This window comes from Athene cunicularia, assembly GCF_003259725.1.
Source record: "Athene cunicularia isolate RWA chromosome 1 unlocalized genomic scaffold, athCun1 chr1_part1, whole genome shotgun sequence".
NCBI classification, from domain to species: Eukaryota; Metazoa; Chordata; class Aves; order Strigiformes; family Strigidae; genus Athene; species Athene cunicularia.
Genome location: NW_020799091.1, coordinates 7,878,532 through 7,902,697, shown reverse-complemented (window position 1 = coordinate 7,902,697; position 24,166 = coordinate 7,878,532). Strand labels below are relative to the sequence as shown.

General features: G+C 39.1%; 1 protein-coding gene across 3 annotated transcripts in view; it reads left to right on the top strand.

The window, feature by feature from the left end:
* GRM5 (glutamate metabotropic receptor 5) overlaps positions 1-24,166 on the top strand; it is a 265,943-nt gene that overhangs the window by 219,618 nt on the left and 22,159 nt on the right. For all 3 annotated transcript variants that reach the window (XM_026843342.1, XM_026843333.1, XM_026843324.1), the window contains exons 5-7: positions 4,707-4,875; positions 8,431-8,557; positions 19,365-20,304. In XM_026843342.1, the coding sequence (XP_026699143.1) occupies positions 4,707-4,875; positions 8,431-8,557; positions 19,365-20,304 (1,236 nt within the window). The remainder of the gene's footprint in view (positions 1-4,706; positions 4,876-8,430; positions 8,558-19,364; positions 20,305-24,166) is intronic.

Sequence of the window (24,166 nt, the reverse complement as noted above, 5' to 3'; positions counted from 1 at the left end):
ATTAAAAATCTGCTGCCATATCTTCCACATAAAGCCTTTCCAGTTGCATAACAGACTAAGCTATTAATTCATACTATGTTGCTATAAGTCAAATTGAATTTAAACAAACCTTCTTTTGCTGATAACCTGGGTAAATGTATATGCATACATCTATGAAATATAAGACAAGTTTTCTTTTTCAGTGACATATATGAAGTATCCATAACAATGCACATTAAAAAGAGTAATGAGGGTTTTTCCTGGGTTTCTGCTTACTGAACTCTCGGAAGATGAACAGCAGGTGTGATAGCATTCCAAGTATATTTTTTCCCTGGGTAGGTTCCTGCCTCGTTCACTGCTTTTGCTCCAGTTTGATTGGGGCAGCCCTTTCTGTGTACATTGGGAGGTTTTTTAACATCTTTGTGATGGCACCATATAAAACAAATGACTAGAGGGAAAATTGTTTACCCTGTACACTCATTAAATTTTGTCTTCTCCCACTAATGAGAACTGAAAGCATTAACTTTCAAGTAGAAATGGGTAGGAAAAGGTAAATCCATTAGTCAGAATATTTTGACATTTCCAAAAATTTCTGAAATTTCAGAACTGATTTTTTTTTCCTTTTTATTTGAAAACCTGTAAAGTCGGCATTGTCCCCAAAAGAGAGCCGGATGGCCACTTACAGAGCAGTCTGTCTGTGTCTCTGGAGACACAAAATTTCAAACTCTTCAGACTCAGACTCTTAAGGAAGTGCACTGTGAGCTGGTAGGAGAACTCAAACATAAATTGGCAGAAACCCAGGAAATTTTCAGATGGAAATTTATTTTCAGCACTGTTTTGGTGAGCAAGGCTGTCTTCTGCTAAACATTTCTATTTTTACAAATAGCTGAATTTTGAAGAAAAGTGCTCAGTCTGGATTTTTCTGACCAAATTCTTTTTAAAAGACTTGACACAGACTTCTCTTAAAGGATTCCTGTTTGGTTTTGAAGGTGTTCAGATGAAGTGGACTGCATTCTGCCTTATTCCTATCTGTTTCGGTAATTTCTTTTAGACAGACTGAAGACTGCCACAAATAAATTATATGTGGCATACCACAAATAAGTAATATGTAGCATGACAACACCAATGACAATATCTAATTGTTGCAAAGAGACCTTTAGCTTTACCTTTTCCTCATGTTGGCATGCTTAACAATAAAGATTTAATTCTATTTGTTGCAAGGAAATTAACTGAATGTCTTGGGTCTTTTCAACTTCAGTTCTAAGAAGTTGTTGAAGGAGTTCTATCACACGCAGTCATTTGCTCAGTCACAGTAGGGCATTATTGCTTCACTGAAGAACATGGGGACACCATGTTGATAGTGCACCTTAGGGTAATGCAATTTTAAGAAAGTCCAGGCTCACTGGATTTGTGTGAGGTGCACTAGTGCTGTCTACTCAAACTCATGGACTGTGTGTGGTGACAAAAGTGGTCCCAGAGTTCTTCGTTCCCTCTTCTCCTACAATTGTCACATCATTAAATCCAGTCTGTGTCCTTAAATTAGCCAACACTGAGTCAAAATTTACTCTTTCCTGATTAAGGCTTTATAGGAAGCTCCATCTCTAATGCCCAGGTTTCGAGTACTTTATAGTCTTTTGAGCTCTGTCAAACGCTATTTGCAACAGCTGGGAGATGGTGCAGTTATACTGGAACAACTCATCTCCCCTGTTCACTTAAGTTGATAGCTGCATCTTCACTTATTAAACGGAAATTTAAATCCTCACAGCTGTACTGTGGCGGTGGTGCTAAGCAGCAGAACATAAAAAGCCTTTCTGACCTAGATAGCTCAGGATTTTGATGTATAGCAAAAGGGCTTTGATATTATACAACAGATGATTAATCCCACAAGATGCTTTGAATCCTGGCCCTATTCCAAAGTCCTTTATGTGTATGTTGAGCTTTAAGCAGATAGACAGTGTAGTGGAAGGCTCATTTTAGTGACAGAAGACATGGAAAAAAACAAATGAGTGTGGAAGGATTTCTCAGGAAGATAACAACTATCTGTAAATACTATCAAAACCCCAAAGAAGAAACTGAGAAGGCAAGAAAAGGCAATAAAAACAAGATACTGATGTTTTGGCTGTGCTATCAATAAAATATGGGGTTTTGACAACTTCATGGCACTTCTGTTTTGAAACAAGTGTTTTGCACTATGATTAGGGCACTGCTGGAAATGTGCTATTACACCATCTGGTCTCTCCTTCCTAAAGTGACAAATTTTCCCTGTGGTATCTTAAGGAAGCTCCAGGGAACCAGTGACTCATGAACCTCCAGTACAGCAATGGACTTACTGAGACTGGCTATAAGTATTAGTCCACCAATGCTGTTCTTCACAGAGAAGAAAGACACAATATATTGAGATGATAGTTTATTTCATTTGTTAAGTTTCTTTCCAATATTCCTCTTGGGATGTATGCATGGAAATACCACTGGAAGCATAATTGGTTGAGGCCCTGTGGCCTGTTAAGCATTGGCAGTACTTTCATTCATCTTCCCATGGAATTCTGAATTGACAGGTTTAGCAAAACAATACTCAGGGGAGTGTTGTGATGGTTTGACAATGCTGCACAAAGATTCCACAGTGGCTTCTGGGCTAACATTTTAGTTAGTCTGTTTAATCTTTGAACAGAGTATTACTATGCCCGTGAACCTCAGAAAAAAAGACTTGGTTTATAACCATGCATAAAAGCCTGTTTATTTGGGTTTGTGTATGTGTTATCTGGATTCAGTTCTGTTGTGTCAGTCTGGCATTCACTTCTTCAGCTTTGATGAGGTCATTCTCAAAGCTGTGGACATACAGGACATACTTCTTTATACAGGATGGAAAATGAAATTCCAAATTCCAAGAGTATCATAACCTTTTCTTCCTAGCTGTGTCGTTGATCATTTTTTCTTCTTTTGGAAAGACTTGAGAATCACACGATATGGGTAATATCATATTGCCCGTTCAGTCAGGCTCCGATTTTATTTTCTTTCACAGGTTGCTTGCAGTCCTGATCCTGACCCATGTGTGATTTTGGCATTGAATCCCTGCCATAGTTTCCCCCCTGTAAGAGTTAGACTTTGTTTCCTGATGATCCTGATGATCCTTTCCATCCTGATACCCATGGATGGAGAATATTATAGAATAGTTTTACTGTAATGTTTTTTATGTCAACATGGAAAAATATTGATGTTAGATATAGTATGGCTCCTGTTTGTCAGTCTTGAAAGTGTTTCCTCAAAACTTAAGAAAGATATTTGGGTATCTTAGTTAAGAGATTGATTTAATGAACTGATTCTTTTACTTATCTGTACATTGTACTTCACAAATTACACTCTGACGATATCACTCTTGATCCATCCCTGTCCATATGCTTTGCCCTGGGGACTAATATTGTGCCTGCTGCCAGGAAAAAGTTGTGTCCTCATTTATGAACCAGTCAGGTTTTCTAAACCTATGATTATCTTGTCAGTCTATATATTTTGCTTATTTTGCATCAGTAAATTTCATGTTTAATCAGATTACTGCAAAATCCACTAAAGAGGAGGAAAAGTATGACATCATCACTTCAGAAGTTGCCCAACTCTCCAAGCATGCCTTACAGTAAGTGCTAAAAGAACTGGACTGTAAGGGAGAAAGGTGGCCTGCTGTTCAGCATGCCAGTAGGAGGCTTGTGAGTCCTATGCTGAACCACAGACTTTCTGTAAGACTCTGTGGGAGCTAAAAAGAAAGTAGGAGGAAGAGGAACATGAACCTGAAAACTCTGATCAGCTCTAGCTCTGCTCTTACACTTCTGTTCCCAGATAACAAGGCGATCTGACCCAAAAGCAGCCTAGGACTGAGGCATGAATAAACTTTCTCTGTACAAGGAATTAAATGAGTTCTGATCACTGAGGAATTATATTAAAATGAAGGGGGTTGTATGGATGGGACAGAATAGCATTTGCTGCTGCAATGCTGTAGAAGAAAAAACAAAAAACAAACAAAAAAAAAGTTAAGTCTCAACTTCATTCTTCAAATGCCTGGACTACAAGGTGCATCTTGATAAGAAGAACACCCTGAAGCCTCCAGCAACTCCCAGAGTCTTGGAGTCTGTGCCTGAAGAATGTTGCCTGATTCCTTTCTGGGTGCCACATCAAATTTCAACTTACAGTCTTACAGCACAGGAAGTTATTTTTGATCCCACCAGCCTAGGTTGCTTCTACCTCACTTTAGGATCTTAGCTTTCTTCAGGCTTCCTCTCAGGAGGGGAATAAGCATCTGCAGGCAATAAGGAGCACTTACCCTTGGGAACTGCCATTATAGGTTTAGATTTGTCTACATCTGCTATAGGGAGAGCCTAGGACAACTAGGGTTCCCTATGCAGTTGGTTTCAGTACTAAAAGTTACACAGGATGAATCCTGTGACTCATGTCACTGTTTTCCTTAAATAAATACAGTCATTCTCAGAAGCTCAGTCACTTAACCCCAAAGGGTTCAGGGAATTTTCAGGGTGATAGAAGAAAACAAATTAAAATACAAAGGAAAATAAAGATTATGATATCACAAAAATTATTGGGAAAGACTCAAGGTCAAGCATAATGCTTGAAATTTTGCCTTCTTTATTTCAACAAGCTTGATTTTAACTGTCTAGTGTTCCTGTAATTTGAAACGTTTCATGATGTTCTCTGCAACTCAGCTATGTCTCCCCTTTATGTTTCCAAAGATATGAAATCATGAACTTTAAAAAAATGGGGAAGGACTACTTTGATTATATCAATGTTGGCAGCTGGGACAACGGTGAGCTGAAAATGGATGATGATGAAATATGGTCAGAGAAAAATAATATCATCAGATCTGTGTGCAGTGAACCCTGTGAAAAAGGCCAGATAAAGGTAAATATTTCCTCCATTTACTTCAGTCGTGTAGAATGCATAGCCTTGAATTTTGAAAGCAAGTTTTACTTTACTCTTACATGGAGACAGCATCCCACACCTTAATTAAAATGTACAGATATGTATGTAGTTCTTACTCATATCATAGTCATCTCATTATTTTCATAAGTTGCTGTTTCCTTGAACTCCTATTTCTGTGAACTGCTGACTATTTTATACTTATATTCCAAATGCTTTAGAACAGGTATTGTTTGGGGTTTTTTTCCTGCATATTTTTGCAGCATCTGATTCAGTGGAGTGCAAATCCCTGACTGGGACTTGTCAGTACAATTGCAGGTAAATTATAAAAAATAATTGCTACTATTTCAGTGCTAGACATAGACACCTAGACTGGAACATTATTACTCAGACCTTAAGTCTGTGGTATCATTAGAGAATGTTGATAACTACCACTACTTAGAATTTTAGAAAATGTAGGTAACTGGTTTTTAATCATACCTATTTTACTGGTTTTTTGTTTTCCAGAGTTTTGATTTTTCCTTCCTCCCTTTCTATGTGGCAGCAAGTAGGGTGAATAGATGAATTTGTCATATCTTAATTGTACTCTATTATTCTTCAGCATCCCACAGCAGAACAGTTAAAATACTGCAAGTCCTTAGCTTACCTTGCAATCATTTATATAAAAGCCTGTTGACTGAGGGGTTGGGCATGGACAACAGAGTGGCTCAGACTGAAAAAAAAAGTGCCTGTAATTTCTGACATGTCTCACTGGAAGCTGGATTACTTTTCTCCCATGTTAACACGGCATGCCTGCAAAACTGGGAAGCAGCTACGTACAGTGAGGGCATGATGGGAGGCTGACCATGCTCTGCAATTTAAAGTGAATCTCTTCAGTCTGAGTTTTCCAGAGTTTTAGGGAACAGTCACCATGTTTTATTCACCAAGTGGTTTTTGGCAGAGTCAGTAAGTTACTTTCATCAGACCAAATGTGTATGTCTTCAGTGTAGGAATATACAATTATATCAGATTTCTGAACCTTCTTTATAGTCAATAGAAATAATATATTATTCCAGATTAGGAGTCATCTCATCCTCATATAGGCTTTGAAAACAGTTAAGATGAATCTTGATATAGAAACACTTATTTTTCTTCACTGATGGTGAAGGGCCCTCAGCCATGACAGCTGGTTGAGACGTGAACATACCTTCTGCAGACACAGAAGGTGGGATGAATTATTCCCAGAGTAACTAAACAGGGCTCTGATGTTAGGCTGCTCTAGCCACAAAGTCACATATGTGAGGGGATAGAGATGGGCAGATAATAACTCAGAACTGGGCAGCTCTGAGTTCCTTTACGGTCTTTGCCACAACACAGGTGATGGGAAGTGGTTTGTGGTCTTCATTAACAGTCTCCTTCCACCTTCTGCCCATGCTCTCAAGGATTTTTCCAAGAGAATTTTTCACTATGAAGCCAAACCATCACACACTTAGACACAGGCTTGAAGTCCGGTGTCTGAAATGTTCTTTGTGCTCCTCGTTATGTTATAAATCTCAAGGTTTACTTCGTAGTTCTTGATCTTCTTGGTCTTCACAGGTGATAGGGAGAGTTTGACCCTGCCAAGCTCCATGCTGTTTTTTCTGCAGAATTTTGTGGGATTGAGTTATGCAGGAATTTGAAATATTAAATGTAATGATATCCAACACTCAGCAACATTTGATACATCCATCTGAAGGACTTGATAAACAACCAAACAACCCAACTCTATACATTTGAAATAGTGTGGACATACAATTATCTAAACAAATACAGGTTCAAAAGATTGCCCAGATGGCAAAGGGAAGAGTAGATAATTTTTTGTTTTAAAAGAATTATTTTTGTTAAAAGGGACAAATTGTTTTACAGTTGAGTGCTACAGCAAACAGTTTTTCAATAAATGAAAAATAAAAGAATGAAGAAATAGCTGACTAAGCAATTTAATCCAAACATTCTGACCTGATTCTGAGTAGCAATTATTTTGACTCCTAGAGAAGGATACATAATCCTTCTCTGGAATAACCTCCAGTTAGTGCTGGGTAAGAAATGATGAGTGGTTTTCTAATGGATTAGTCAAATTCCAAATATTTTATAAAAGATGCTGTTTTGGTGAAAATCTTAACAGAAAAGTGTAAATGAATTGTTTTGCTAAGTTTAGGTGTTTTGATAATAACATATGGTTTCTATTTTACCATTTATTTTTCTTCAGTGTTTTATATGTTGTAAAATTATGGATTTTTATAATCCATCAAGTTTATCAAAATGTGTATCTAAAAATTAGTACAAGCTTCCTAGGAATTGATTTTCCCAGACACAAGAGATTTTGTAATTTGTTCCACTTTTCATACTTGTTCAAAATGAAAGAAATCCCAAGATGTGCATTCTTTTCTGGAGGACAGTTACTCTGTTTTGCGTGTAGCTCTAGTCTCAGCACTTGCAGAGCAATCACTTCTGCTCCCATGGCCTTTCTGCCAGTTTAGCTATTCAGGTGTGGCTTTTTTTTCTTTCTGTACTCTACAATTTTAAAAACAAAACTAAAACTTGAAGTTTTCAAGTTGCCATATTGCTGATTAAAATTATATCATTTACACTTTTTTTCACTGCAGCAAAGACAAATCCTGTTCTTTTTGGTTACACTCCTTTACACTTCATTTTTTTAAAACTGCGATAAAGACATTAGGTTTTGAAGCCACCTTCTGAATTCATCATTACAAAAGATACATAAGTCAACCTACTTATGTTATAATTAGGAGCATTCATTCATAAATTGTTTGGGAAGAGCAGAGAAACTGGGAATACTTTATTTTAAAAGAAAGACATATTGACAAGAAGCACAGATGTTTTCAGGGACCAGAGATTATAAATAGGGATCTTTAAAAATCTCCATCTCAATCATGATCATGCAATAGCATTTGGCAGAAAATTATAAAAGGAGAAATCAGGTCAGATGTTATAATCAATAAAGATAGCATTTTTACTCTTAAATGTTAATTAGAAATGCAGTAATTAAATAATTCTGGAAAAGTCATGTTCAGTTTGATCTGTGGAAAAAATAAATTTTAACAAAGCAGTCACAATTAGATGAAAAATAAGCATCCAAAAATCTTTAGTTAATGACCCCTTAGGGAAATAACATTGTTGACATGATTCCCTGTGTGGACCACAGTGGAGTGAATTACGTGCCTTGTGCATCATGCACTGGTTTCTGTAGGCACATTGCCATCAATGAAATTTTGAGTTTTGCTAATTCTAAGAGGGGAATAAACATCTTATTGTCATTCTGTACTTCCACTTGTATTTCTGTGGGGTTGATGTTTTCTCTCTTCTGGTACGTACATGATGGGAGAACTGAGAACTTGTATCATATATTGTATAAGCAAACATATTATGAAAAGGAACTTCCTTTAAAATGAAATTTTGAAAGCCCATCTATTCAGAAAAAGAGATTAAAAAGAAAATAGCAACAGGGGGGGAATGAATGTACATTTATGCTGCTAAACCAAATGTCAATTTTCGTCTCAGGTGATCCGTAAAGGAGAAGTGAGTTGCTGTTGGACCTGCACTCCTTGTAAAGAGAACGAATATGTATTTGATGAATACACATGCAAAGCTTGCCAGCTGGGCTCCTGGCCCAACGATGACCTCACAGGTAAATGAGTTGTGGCTGTGCTTATGTTGTCAATGAAAATGTTCATCTCCTGAGTTGAAGAAACAAATGCCAGATTCAAGTGAGTATGAGGACTGTTTTGGTCAGACCAAACCCAGGGATAAAGCTGAAATTTGAACTGAGACTGATATTTGTCTTCTCAACCCGATCCAGGAATCATTGGTGTAATTCAGCTGCTGTCTAAAGATCTGAGTTACTAGATCTAGAAATTAAAAAAAAAAAAAAAATAGTGCTTGTTTTGTATTTAACGCTGTCTTAAAATCTGGATGGTGTTGCAGATCTTGTCCTTCCCCAAGCAGGTAGAGAAATTAAGTCCTTGTCAGAGAAAGGCAGGTCAAATTTCAGAGTTTTGTTTTCCTCCCAATCAGGTACAGAAGAGTCACACTTTCTTTTTTAATCTGAAAAAGTTATAAACAAGTTGCTGGAGTTACTGCTGCTAAATGCATGAGTGCTCCAAGCAGACTTAGGTCTGCCTTAGTCCTTTGTTCACCAGAGTCTGCGAGAATACAGTGTTCATGTTCTCCTTGCCATGCCATAGATCTCTATGCTCTCGCAGAATACCAATTTGGCTACTTTAGAGATAAATTACTCCAACACTTGTATCCCGCAGCCTCTCTTCTTTATACAAACAGAACTCGAGTATTCCAATTCTCAGAGCACACACCACTTCAAAATGCTGTTCAGGGACGAGGTTCTCATTGTGCCAGGCTCTGTACAGACAAGGGGAGAAGAGAGGGTGTTTTTTTCCAGAAGAGCTCACAGACTTGCTTTGTGTTATTATTTCTGTGGATGAGGGGAGATATTTTTGAGGTGAAAGAGAGGGAAGACAAAGGGAAAAACACTTTGCTGGATGAATTTATATAAATGGAAGAAAGTTAGACAAGGCTTGACCTATAGATTTTTATATATTAAGTTAATCCTTTCCTGGTAAGGAATGTTGCATTGCTGTCATGTAACAGCTAGATTACCTAATTACTACAGAAATATCATTTAGCCATGAAACTGATGGGATATTTTTCAGAAAATGTCAAATATAAAACTTTCCCTGAGAGAAAAACTTTTAAATGAGAAAACTGAAACAGCGATAAAATGGATCTGCAAGTGCTTCTCCAGCCCTGCCTCCCTGGGCACTCAGCAGCCAGCCAGCAAAGCCGCCTGATCTCAGAGAAAGCTTTTTTGTGCCAGGATAATGGAGAAGTGGAGAAAAAGAGACCTGGCCCAACATGTCCCCCAGAGCAGAGTACTTTGGGTGTAGTATAAGCTCAGGTTCACATCCCACCTGGGCCATCCAGAAGCCTCCAAAGCTGTTGCAGGGACCAGGCCACTGCACCAGGCTGGTCAGTTTATTAAGGTCAACTAGTGCAGGTGGTCAGCTGTTCAACCACTGGGGTCTTGTCTGAGATGTGGCAGATCCCAGATTCAGTGAGCACCAGAGGTTTTACCCAATGTAGGTCAGCTGGAAAAGGAGCTGCTACAAGCCATTTAGGAGGGAACTCGCTCCAAATGACTCTTGGACCGGCGGAGGACCCACTTCTGAAACACCGGTGATGGGAACTGCCTGTTGACCTGGTGAAATTTGGGTAATGAGCCTGTAAGCACCATATGTAAGACAAAGTGGAGTAAACTGCCGCCAGGTTGGCCTTCAGGCTCTGTTCTGGCTCCCCTGGGCATGCAGAACTCCATGCCTTAGGCAAGGCATTAGTCTTGGCTTGTGGGAAGATTTACCCTGTGAAGGTCTTACTTTGCCCTCAGGATAGAAGAGCAGGATGGGATGGCACATTGAAAGCTCTTGTAGGATGAGTCAGTGATCTTTCCACCCAGCTCTGATTGTTTTAAAGAAAAGTCGTTGTCTTTTTAGTCAAGCCAACTGCTTTGTGTGTTACATGAGCTGCTACATTTTGCAAAACCATTCATCTGCCTTTAGACATGCATTTTATGCCTTTATAGGGACCAAAGTCAATATGCACGCCAAACAACCCCTCAACATCAGTGCCAAGTTTCTCAGGAGATCTAACCATTGTTCCTCAGCCAGGTGTAAATTCAGCAGACACTATATCAGAACTGAACCCCACCTTGGCATCCATGAGCACAGCCGATAACATATGCACTGGTGGTAACAGGAGACTCATCACCATAACTTCACGGCTGTGTAGTCCACACCTAACTTACTATTCACATGATGGCTGGATCTTGTCTTATTTAGCCTTCTATCAAAAACATTTTAAAAAGTCTATTCCCAGTTTATCCTTACATTATATTGAGCTGTATTTTTAATGATCATATTTATAGTCCCAACTTTTGCAGCTTGTAAAAACTGCCTCTCAGTCTTGTTTACAACATAAGATTTAGTAATAAATATGAATTAAAAGCAAGGAGATATATTTTGTATTCTGGCAAGGAAATTGCCCTTCAGTTTTATAAAGCGTACACAAATCTTCTTGAAATGTCCCTACGTCTGATCTGCAGCAGTCTATGTCTCTTTGCTGGTTGATAAAGTCATGTCTTAGGTAATGTCAGCTCCACAAGGCTACACACATAAAAATATCATGGGAATAAATCTTCCTCGCATGATCACCTTCAAATGGGAGTCCTGTAAATATATCAGCCACATGCCTGAGAAGGCTCTCAACATGGAGCTGCACCACACCGTTTGCCAGAGATCTGAACTTGGATAAAAACATTTTTGGAATCCTTTCTTGGCTCACACAACAAAACACTGCTCCATTTTTCTGATGCTGAATGACCAGCATCAGTTTTGTGCCACAAACTTCACTGTATAAAATGTGTAATGGCAGGGATGTTGCTCATAGAAAAGAAAAAGAAGAGACTAATGCTTTTTTTTCAGTCACCTGTGGAATATCAGAATTCAGATGCAGGAGGGGAGAAGACAGAAGGGATGCAATATGTGTAGGAAAACAAAGTTCTTCTCAGAATTGAAAAAGTCATTTGAGTTCTGAAGTACAGAAAGGTACAGGAGGTCCAAAGGTAGTGGGGAAGACAAGTGGAAGGAAGCGTTTCTCTTGATTGAAAAAGTTACCAGAAAATATCTCCATCTAGAAGTGAAACTGAGATGAGAAAGGGAGTATTTAGCTGCCTATATTTTATTTCCTCACAAATTTCGGTTTGATTGCTTCCATATACAACATTCCCCAGGGACCATGCTCCTCCTTGGACAAAAAACTTGTCATTCTCTTCCTTTTCTCCAAACTTATCTGTACCACCCCAACATGCACCCCAAGTCATTATTTCCCACTTGGTTTAGTATCAAGATGTGCTTTCCAATCTACTGTAGCTCCCCGTCTTCCCTATATATTGTGTTAGCAATATCCATACATTACAGCACCGCTTCGTACATTACCACGGCCAGTGTGGCCGAGCCACATACTCAGTTAAAGCAGGAGAAACTCACAGGTTTCAGTCCAAAAGTGTATGTCAACCCCTCCACTATTCCTCAAAGCCATTCTTTGCATTGTATTCACAGTGGAGGGAAGAGAAATAGATGACAGGCATGTTTAGATACAAATGAAGGGATTTTCTTAACACTGAGGACCAAACCTGAATAAAATTGGTTTTTCAGTAGCTTGATGAGAATGGCTTTTTGATTCTCTAAAAACTTAGGACATGACCTTATGCATTCAAAAGGATACCAGATAAGCACCAAAGGGTGCCAGATAAGCACCAGAAAGGGTGCCAGAAAGACCAGATAAGTTTTGCTCAGCTTCTTTTTTCAGTGGATGCAGAAACATTTTGGTCCAGTTATCATTAGTGTTTAAGGACATTTTTGAGGTGGGAAAGAGATAATTATTCTTTCCTTCTGTGATTCAGGGTCAGCATACAAGAATAACAGAAACAAAGTTTTGTCTAGTGACCTTGGGGTCTGCAAGGAAAGTAGATGATATTAATTTCAGTGACACTTAGATTACCTTCAGGCTGTATTGACATTTTTTTTCTCATTCTCTGTGTACTCCAAATATGCTGGCTATTTGATTTTCTTAATTGAATTCTCATGAAAATAAGAGCTGAAATATTTTACAGCTCTTGAAATGTTTTCTTTGCCATTCAAGGATAAGGCTGGGTATCAGAAATATATATATTTTTTACTATAGTTACAAAAATGCTTTCACCAACTAAGTACAGTAAAGCCAGGACAGCAGCAACACGATCTTGTCTGCCTGTCTGAAAGTGCCAGATAAGAGCTCGATTATCCAGACAACCCTTGAATGGAAAGGACTGAAAAAAGTGTTTTCCACCTCTAAGTGACACAACAGCCATTCCAAAGAACTCTGACAACACTGAGGCTGTCTCCTGCTTGGTTTGTACCAATCCGGATTCCTCACTGAGAAGCGAGGATGCCTGCCTTCCTCATCCTGAGGGCATTGCTCATACTGTCAGGGAGAACCACAGAGAACACACAGGGCTGGGAGCTGCTGCTGTCTTGGCTCCTGGCACCGTCTGGGACAGTCCAGGGCTGTGGCTCATCGCAACCACCCGCAGGGCCGAGGGCAGGGGCGATACCTGATGTCGGATCTCAGCGGATCTCCACAAGGGCTTGGTCAGCTCTTCCTGCAGCGTGCTGGGTCGGGCTGTGGCAGAAGCCATGGGGGTCTGAGGCTCGGGTGTCTCATAAGACCAGATCCTTCCCCCTGCCCCCAAGCAAAAAAATTGTTCATCTCTTGCCTGAAATATTTTCAGATGCTAACTGCTTGTTACCATCAAACTGCTTTCTCGTATTGTTGCCTGCAATAAAGTTGCAGCCATTGGTAATTTCAGCAATTGTCTGACAGTTGTGAGCACAAGGCGGAACATAATTTAGCCTGTGCTGACATTGATTTTGCTGCTGAAACATTACTAGGATCTTGCTTTTGACCATAATTGGTAAGGCTGCAATTCAGACTGAGGGTAGAAGAAGGACACGATTTTTATCTGGTTGTTTTTAGTATTATAAGTGCACATCAGGAGAGATAATGCCCAATTTTCACCCTGATTTTCTGTGCCCTGTATTTCTCTTCCCTTGTTATTTCTTATTCCAAATGAAATCTAACCATTTCCATAAGTCATTCTGTACCAGCCTTTTGGAGAAAGCAGATTAGGATGAGTTAAGGGTTCAGGTGGCAATATTATGACCAGGATCTCTGGTTATAATTTTCTTCCTTCCCTTGTTGCTGGGTTTCTGGACTTTTCTTCCCTAAATTGCTTGTTCCAGGTAAAGTGTTGACTTTGACTTTCAGTCTATTTACAGCCCAAGTCTCCAGCGTGAGCCACACAGAGCTTCAGGCTCAAATGAGCTGGTTCAAGAATACTGAGCTCAACGAACAGCCCTTAAAGGCTCCTGGGCTGGATGAAGGGGAACTTGCCAACAAAGCCAGAAGGATCCACTTGTAATTGTGCCTTACATTATGGGAAATTTGCTGAAGACATATTCTGAACAAAACATTTACAACACAGGGAGCCAACATTTTTTAGTGAAACATAAAACATTAGCACTGACGTAAGGATGGACCTGGTTGCTGCAAGTTGTTCCAGTCATTCTGCACATTTGTGTAATTAAGGAATCATTCCCCGTGTGGTCACAGAGTAATGTTAATGCATTATTCTAAGATTCATGACCTTGCCCTTTACTGCAATGCACAGCTAAATAAATATATTTGAGTTACTAGGGACTTAGGCTCTTGAGCTAGAGATGCCCCAGCATTCATGATTTAAAATGTGACCAATCCCAACTCCTGCCCTGCAGAGGTAGTAGCATAAACACCTGCACAGCCCTCAGCTGCATCCATGGATTGTGCAAACCTGCCTTTGCTGATGGTTTCAGTAAATGTGCCAGCCTGGGAACTGCAGCTGCAAAGAAGCCAGAGCATGGTCACCTCTACATCCCCTGCTATGGTAACAACTGCAGAAGGCCCCACCAGAACAAGGCAAAGAACTAGTGAATATAATAGTTTACCATAGCACCAGAACTTAGTATCAAAATTTTAAAGATATCCTCTCACTTCAGTTGGTCCACATTTCATGTGGAGGTCAGGGGGCTAATTTCTCACCCAGAACTTTGGAAAACGTAATATTCACTTTTGCCTTGTCAGTTTGGGCAACAAGATGGGGCTTTATTAAATGAATAAACAAATAAATGAATAAATAAAATAGAAGCTACCCCGACAGCTTCATATAGATTTTTATTCTGACTACTACAGTTTTGCATCTCAGCTCTCCATATGTGAAAATCCAAGTAACTAATCAAGATATTCCCTCTCCCATCTTTTGGGATCATAAATAGGGAAAAAATCAGAAGCATTAATATGAAATATCTAACAGGATAACATTAATATTCTTTGAATAATCTGTGCCAAATCCTATGTGGAGACTCTCATTCACAACTCAGGTGTGGCTAACCTGTTGTTGAGGTTTCAGTCTTGGTGTTTGGACTTCTAGCCTTAAAAAAGTCTGTGAAAACTTACCACGAAAACCAAGTCTTTTGTCAACAGGTTGAACTCACTGCTCAGGATGCCAAACCCGACTGAAAAATATTTATGACTTACTAAACGAGAAGTAATTTTCTGCCAATTTTAGTCTCTATGTGCAGATTCAGTGAGCATTAGCTCATGATGTTGACTTAAGGGACTTCACTGAATTCCCTTCACTTTCCAGAGTGCATCCTATTCACAAGCCTTTGTCATATTTACCTTTGGAACTAGTTTAATTACATATTCTGTATTGCCTGCCATGAAAGGCATTTTCAGTGATAAGCTAATACAGTTTTGTGGATGCTGAAGGCATGGTAAGGTCTCTTGGGTGTCAAGTCTATAATAACAAATTAAAACAATGTCAAGATCAAATCCCCAGAAAATATGGACTGTAACAGAGTGCTTCATATCTGTGAAGTCTTCTCCCAGATAAACTAATTTTAACATAATATGAAAGGTCAGAAATAAGTGACAAGTCTACCTCTGCAGAGAAAGCACAGGGTACTAATAGAGCTATGGCAGTGGTCAAGCCTTCAAGAGCTTCTCCTCTCCTTGTTTATGGCACAATCTAGTCTATCTCTGAAGTAGCCAGACGCTTTTCCAAAATATCTGAACCCTTTTTTTTTTTTTTTTTTTTTTCCCCCAGAATATCCTTATATATCCTTAACTGTAGTTTGTTGGTGATTTTTGATGCTCCTTTCAGAAAACCTTTCCCTAACATGTCAAATGGCACTTTTGATTTTTTTTATATCTGCTTGTCTTGCTATTCACATGCTTATCTAGTACCTTGCTCCCATTGGCTGCATTTCTGGCCAGAAGAACATAGAAGCAGTTTTATGTGAATTTTACTGGGACTCCAGTCCCAGAATCAGTGCATTCTTGAGCACAGAGTAGAACAACTCTACACCTACTCCAAATTGGACTGGCTCCTAACAGCCTTTCCACAAGCCAAAGATTGCCTCAGCACACTGCAGGGACCACAGTGCAAGGCTGCTGGCTCTATTCCACCTGGAGTTTCTGAGCCAGCTAGGACAGAAGACTTTCCAGGTGCTTGGAGATGTTGATGAAGTGTAAGTGGTGGGCTCTTGGTCAGGATCTTGTCCAAACGACCACTGGGCATGCACATATTTAGGGAATAGGAATTACTTCTTTCAGCTTTTGCCTCGGTATAATCCTGGCCATCAACTCAACCTGAACACATGGCTGTTGTCCCATACTTCTTTTACTCGATCTAGTTTTCCCTTTCTGCAAAGTGCCGTTGTCAGAAACCATTAGCTGTGACATTCTCATATGAAAACCTCACCAATCATTGCTTTATGAAGACTATCCAGTGCTTAAATCTTAATTAAGGAATAAATCATTGCACAGTTTGTCATTCTCCTTATAAAGTATACCCAGTGATGGGGGAAAAAATGGGAAAAGTTTTCAAGTCTTTTCTCAGGTATTTTATTAAGAGAATGTAAAAAGAGTAATAAAGGAAGGAAGGCATGAAATAGTCTGAAATTAATGAGAAATGCCTAGTTATGATTCACCTCTGCTGCAACATTAGAAACTGAGCAAAAATTCAGCCCCTATATCATTGTCTGCATGTAAAGGCCAGCTGTCAGATATAAAGACCTTTTCTCTTCAAATTGCCTGCCCAAGAATATATAGTAGCATTAGAAGCTGGTAACAATTTGTTTCCCAAAAACTTTAATTAAATTCTGTTAAAATCAGAAATAGATTTAGAGGTCATAAAACTTCTTGGGGAAGAACCCACATGGGGATATCTGCACACACTAGAGTATGTTTTTCACCCTTCCTTCATGTCTCTCACTGGTATAAAATGTTGATTTTAAATGATGTGATTCCTGTGCCACATTAATTTGATGGAGTCAGAATGAAATATAGTATCTCCCTCACAAGGAATAAGCAAACTCTTTAAAACCAACAAGAGTCAAATAAGTATCATCAACTAATGCTATGAGAGTATTTCATAAAAATCTAAATGTCTTTGTTACAATAAAACATGGCAATATTTTATTATTGCAAGAGAAAGCTTTGCATACAAAACCAGTTAAAATATGGATGGCAGATTAATCTGCATTTAGTAACGAAGGGCACAATCTGTTACACTGGGATGACTACAAATTTGTATCCTTTAACTGCACTAATGTTAAAGACTTGTTGACTATTCTGATTTTTCTGCAAGAACACAGAACTATCTCCCTTGTACTTTTGCCGCACAATCTATTGAGTATAGCCCCTTATTGTAGGTATTATATTTTTGTAATATAAGTTGTGTAGAGGTGTAATATACAGAAATACGGGGAGAAGAGAGGAGCTAAACCTAATACCTACCCATGGCATTTCATGAAATGATTTTTATGTTACAATGTCAGTGGCAGATCTGGAAAAACTTTAAGCTCCACCTAAAATTTAAAAAAAGGGCAAAAAGTAGATCTTGCATGTAGAAATTCCCAAATTACAGTCTACATTTACTCCTGTTCATCAAGTCGCTGAGGTCCCAGGTTCCCTGATTGATTAGGATTGCTTGTCATCCAGATGCCCATCAGACTCTCTTAATTACCCTCACTTCTGAAAATACAGATGTGAGCACCCAGCACTCCATCCCCACAGGGTGAAGTGCCTTGCCGTGACCCACCCTGAGTCAGGCTGACACGCTTCTGTCTGACCTAACCAGAAAACAAGACTTTGCAATCAAGTTTAGTCAAGCTTAATACAAGCATAAGGGAAATACAAACTTTTAGTTCCATTTCCTCCACTCCATCATCTCCTTCCAGCTCTCCTGCCCTGTCTGGCAGTGCCAGTGTGTCTACTGTTGTCAGGACGTTGCACTCCAGAGCATCAGGGTCCTCCCCTCTTATTCTACTGGGTCGGGCTGGGATGGAGTTAATTTTCCCCATAGCAGCACTCACAGTGCTGTGCTGTGTATTGGTAGCTAGAAAGGTGTTGAGAACACACTGTTTTTTCAGCTACTGCTGAGCAGTGCTCAGACAGCATCAAGGCTGTCTCTCCAACATCACCCCCGCAGCAGTAGGCTGGAGCTGAGCAAGATCTTGGAAGGGGATATAGCCAGGACAGCTGACCCAAACTGACCAAAGGGATATTCCATGTCATATGACATCTACTCAGCAATAAAAGCTAAGAGAAAGAAGAGGTGTTAAGACAGGGCATTTGTTACTATGATGTCTGTCTTCCGGAGCAACCTCTATATGTACTGAAGCCCTACTTCCCTGGAGGTGGCTGGATATCACCTGCTGATGGGAAGTAGAGAATAAATCTTTTGTTTTCCTTTGCTTCCACATGAAGCCTTTGTTTTGCTTTATTAAACTGCCTTTATTTTGACCCACAAGTTTTTCCATCTTATTTTTTCCCCCTCCCTATGCTGCTGAGGGGGGGAATGATAAAGCAGCTTGGTGGGCATCTGCCATCTAGCCAAGGTCAACCCACTACACCTATCCAGGCTTTACAGTGCAATAAAAAAAAGGAAGGATGGATGTCAGCAACAAGTTTTCTGCCAGATTTTACTCTTGTCCACTGATCTGCTTGCTGTGGAATGAAAAACTTCTCTGACTTCCTATGACATGCATGCATGGAACGACTTATTAAAACCTATGCATAGAATAAAAAACCAAGTGTCCATAGATGGGTTGTATTGCTAATTCAGCTTTGACACTAATTCATTGAATTCAGTTTGATTTCATGAGTTAGATGAGGTTTTAAATCCTCAGAAGTCTCAAAAGGATGAATGGCAGATAAAGAAGTGATCAGGATATGCCATCCCAAATTACCTATTATCTTCACTCTGATGCTAGAAGGTTGTTTTTTAGAAAAAAAAAGTAGCATATCTGAGAAAGAAACACTCTCTTTTTCTTGACAGCTAGAATCTGTAAGATTCCTCTCCATAATCATTAAACAAGTACCAATATCCTTCATAGTGTACAATATAATTAGCAAGATTGACATCTGGTCCTTTAAGTGCAGAGAACTCAAGCGTTTTGCACTGAGGTAATGCAACTTGATTTTGAAATTACTATGTTTAAAAGAATTTGAAAGGAAAACTCCACTTTGTGAAGCGACTTATCTTAATCAGCTTGGCCATTTTTTCAGTCACTACATTATATTCTAGATAGAGTGTATTACTGAAATAAGCTCTCACTGAAATGTATTTATTGTTCCATTATATTATCATAATCTTAGCCTACATTCATTATAATGGCACCTTCCTGAAAGAAAAAAAGAAATATCAGGAAAACCTGTAACTATATCGTTAAAGAATCTCACTCCTACATACTTCAGTTTACCTTCTTTTTTTTCTTTTTCTGTAGGTTGTGACCTCATCCCAGTCCAGTATCTCAGATGGGGTGACCCTGAGCCAATTGCAGCAGTCGTTTTTGCATGCCTGGGTCTGCTGGCCACCTTGTTTGTTACAGCTATATTCATAATGTACCGTGATACTCCAGTGGTCAAATCATCCAGCCGAGAACTTTGCTACATCATTCTCGCCGGCATCTGCTTGGGCTACTTGTGTACTTTCTGTCTCATTGCAAAACCTCAACAGATTTACTGTTATCTTCAACGAATTGGCATTGGCCTCTCCCCAGCCATGAGTTATTCTGCTCTAGTAACTAAAACCAACCGCATTGCAAGAATCCTGGCTGGAAGCAAGAAGAAAATCTGTACAAAGAAACCTAGGTTCATGAGTGCCTGCGCCCAACTGGTTATTGCATTTATCTTGATATGTATACAATTAGGCATAATTGTTGCCCTCTTCATAATGGAGCCACCAGATATAATGCATGATTACCCAAGCATCCGGGAGGTCTACCTGATTTGCAACACCACCAACTTGGGTGTTGTGACTCCCCTTGGATATAACGGATTATTAATTTTGAGTTGCACCTTTTATGCATTTAAGACAAGAAATGTCCCAGCTAATTTCAATGAAGCAAAATATATAGCCTTTACAATGTATACCACCTGCATCATTTGGCTGGCTTTTGTGCCAATATATTTTGGAAGCAACTACAAGATAATCACTATGTGTTTCTCAGTAAGTCTGAGTGCCACAGTGGCCCTTGGCTGTATGTTTGTGCCCAAGGTCTATATCATCCTTGCTAAGCCTGAAAGGAACGTACGCAGCGCATTCACCACATCGACTGTGGTCCGCATGCACGTAGGGGATGGAAAGTCATCTTCAGCTGCAAGCCGCTCAAGCAGCCTGGTGAACCTGTGGAAAAGAAGGGGATCATCTGGTGAAACCCTTAGGTAAAGTTTGCTAATGTGGGAGTGTGGGGAAGCACTTATGATCTTCTGAGAGTTACTAATAGTGGAGGGACAAAAGGAAATACATTAATTCCCTTTGCCTCTGCGCTGGGAGAGGTGTGAGTCCTCTCCCACATCTGTAACATTTTTGGGTTTGATTTAGTCAAGGCGCTGTGCAAAATCAGGGGACAGATCAATGGGCAAACAATTACAAGGCTGGGAGTACTGGCTGTGTGAACTGCACACTTAATGTAGGGAGGGAAGCAAGGTCATAGGAGAAAAAATAAACAAAAAACCAGAAAAAAACAACAGAACAAGAAAGGTAACTCATTGCCTTGTCCTGAATGCACCCATTTACAATCTCTTTCCCTTAAATGAATTGCATAGTGTCTGTATTTTGTCTCTAGTCACAGCAGTAAAACAGGGTTGTGGCTAGTGCTCCGTAATCAAGGTGGAGTAATAAACACGTCACATCATGAGCAGCCACTCTCAGGCATCTGAGGATTTGTTTCAAGTTACTCTTCTTTTATACCTTTTTGATTTTCCTTTCTTGAATTATCTCTTCCTGCTTTCTTTCTTTTTGTCCTCACTTCTCTTCTCTTCTTTACCTTTCTAGATACCTTTTTCTGTATTCATCCTCCTAACTCCATCAAATTCAGATGCTCACAGGCCTCGCTCTTGCTACCCTTTCTGCCATTGAACAGATACTCCCTTGTCAGATATTTCATTGTTTCTTCCCAATGAATTATTTTAATTCAGTGATCAGGAAGACAACTTGTATGTTCAGTGTACAAAAATTACAATAAGTGAACACTAAAGAGAAAGGAGAGCTCTGGAGGGTAAATACTGTCCTGCTTCATGCACAGAACATGTAGATGTACACCTAGCCCAGTGGTTCGTTTTCATCTTTTGATTCCTTTCACTTTTGATATGGATGCTATGGGGATGATCTGGATTATTTAACTGCTGGTATATACAAAGAATTCTGCATATATGAAAGTGCAGAGAAACAGTTTTGTCATTCTTCAGTTGCATATGTCTAGCCTGGAAGTGACAAGTAACTAGATATTCCTCTTCACTGAAACACACATGGATTTTAGGACTGATAATACAAATATTTCCAGACATGCCATTGTTCACAACTGGAGATGGCATGGAATGAGGGAATATTGTACTTCCATTTTTTTGTGAACCACAATTTCAAATTGAGGGAGGATTTTATAGTAATACCTGTAGGACAGATTATGCTGAAATGATTGTTTGTTTCTGTCAGATTATTACTAATGCTTCTCTTTCAGTGACTTTGAATTGGTACAGAAATGGCCAGTCTATTACAAGATATTTTGTACCTATGATCAGTTAATGATAGTATCTTCCAGTTGCTTTCCAGCTGCAGAATAGGATGTTATTTTAAAATGATAAATACTTTATCATCTTAAGTGATGACTACCTGAAATGTCCTTTTCTACAACCTCTGTATGCCTGAATGACCTAAGGTGTTCAGGTTAGAAGCCCTATAAAAACTTCTGGGCCCACTAAATGATGCATTCTTCATAATAAGTCCTCAGTAGGAGGGCATTCTTCCTCTTTGAGATCATTATTATTTTCTCTCACTTCTGCTGAATTTGCCATCTCACAATTTTTTTACTCAACAAGATGAACTTACTGATGATGGGAAGATCTTGGGCTTGGGAAGGATTTGTTTGTCATCTGTTAAGGCTGAGTTTTGAAAGATAATGCTCTAAAATCTTTGGTTTGTTCTGAAAAGTAAAGACTGTACCCTACTATTAAATATCCTAAAAGACAAGGTGTATTTTCCTCTTTTTGAGGACTCTGTTTCCATTTCTTTATATCTCTTGATGTGTAGATAACACCTGTGGTAGGGAGTTATTAGCTGAATGTAATAAATCATCACTGACAATGACTTCTTTTTCAATAACAGTCTTGGAAATGTCTTCAATCCAGAAGAGCATTGAGAGTGCCCGATCTGTGTGTGTAGGAATGAAAAAGGCAGCACAAAGCTGATATATTGACACATTTGCCTAGATATAAGGAACTAGAACATTTAATTTAAAACCTGGAGAAAAACTTTTATGTCATCAGCGGTGTTCATCCACACAAAACTGCAACAGAGACACTCCTAATGCATGTGTCTGAATCCTCAGCTGGTTAAATTGTGATGGCGCCAGTGAGTTTAGCAGTGCTCCCTCAGTGTGTGCATGAAGGATCTGGGAATCCAAGAGCAAGCTGATTCCATCGATCATGGGGAATCTTCTCTAATCAATGTCTATTTGGTTTCATGAAAGAAAACAAAACAAAGTCCTCAAATGTGCCAAGAAAACTTAAAATGCTGCTCGGGACTTCACCTATATCTGATATCATCTCCAAGAAAGAACAGAAAACCACTTTCAGCTTCAATTCTGCTTACTGTATAGAGCGAGTAAACAGAGTCCAAACATTTTACTTAATATTCAAACATTACTTTAAAAAAATCTTGTTGCACAAAGTAATATGTTTCAAGGTATTATTCAGTACAATGCTCAAAATCTTGTTTGGGTAGTTATTCAAGTAAACACTGAAATACTCAGAATCAGCTGAAATATGCACTAGAACTACATGGCATTATTTAAATAACTCACAGGGGTTTTATTTAAAAGAGAGTGAGTCACTGCTGAATTTTAAAGAAACATGTTATTTAAGTCACCATTGCATAGTGGGGCCCCTATCATTAGCATTTTACTTCTTGACACTAATTTATAGCACAGTGTAGTATTGCATCAAATCATTGTCAAACAGATAATGCCAATGCTCCATTCAGAGCTTTCACATCAGCTGCACAATGACAGGTAACAAGACTGCTTTTGCCTAAATAAAGCAATGCATCTGTTAGAGTCCTAAGTGACTTCTTGCATGGGGTATTCTTCAGTTAAGAAAACTCAGGCAAGCTGTGGATATGTGTTGGTATGAATCTTCATGTACTGGAATACGCAGAAAGAAAAAGTAAAACTATTCATTGCCTAGTGAAATGAAAACCATATCATGTAGGCTATTGTGATTCAGTGGTACTCACCAAAACATATTCTACCCTCATTTAAAAGTAGGGCTAACAAAGCAGACATTACCAGAAGCAATGTCACAAGGAAGGCTAAACTCTACATAGCAGGAGTCCAAGCCACACAACCTGTGTAGAGGCATCTGAGCCTTCTGCTTTCAGATAACGATTGGACTCAATGATCTTAAAGTTCTTTTCCAACCTAAACAATTCTATGATTCTGTGATTCTATTTTACTAGTTACTTTCATAGGGACTAAAAAGCCCATAAATAAAATGATCAAGTATTACTATTGGAACTATTATCACATACGGTACACAGCCCTTTTGCAAGAGTCCAAAATGTAGGGCTAGTTTATCATCTCCTCATTCTCAAATAACTCTGTATCTCAGGTAAGATAAGGACTTGATATTTGTGCTACAAGAGCTACTAATACGATATTTCTAGCCAGGACTGCACACCAAAAGGTGTCAGTCATGCTACCTTGGCCTAAAGGATAGAGTAGGTGTTTCAAAGTTTCTCTTACCTTTCTAATATCTTTAGCCTTGGATTTCACACAGTAATTTAACCACTGTAGGTGTTTATCTCTTCTGGAAGAGCTGATCCCAGACCACACACGCTCCATTTTCCAAGCTTACATATATGAACCCTTTAAGCACATGCATCTCCCTCCATCTGTAGAAAAGCAAGTTTGCTTTCCTTTAAAGCATGCAATAAACTGTTCTGAGTGAGGAGCAGAATGTTAAAAACAGCCCTAAACACTGTCTCTCCCACACATCTCTATATATTAAGCAAGTCTTAAGAGCCATACTA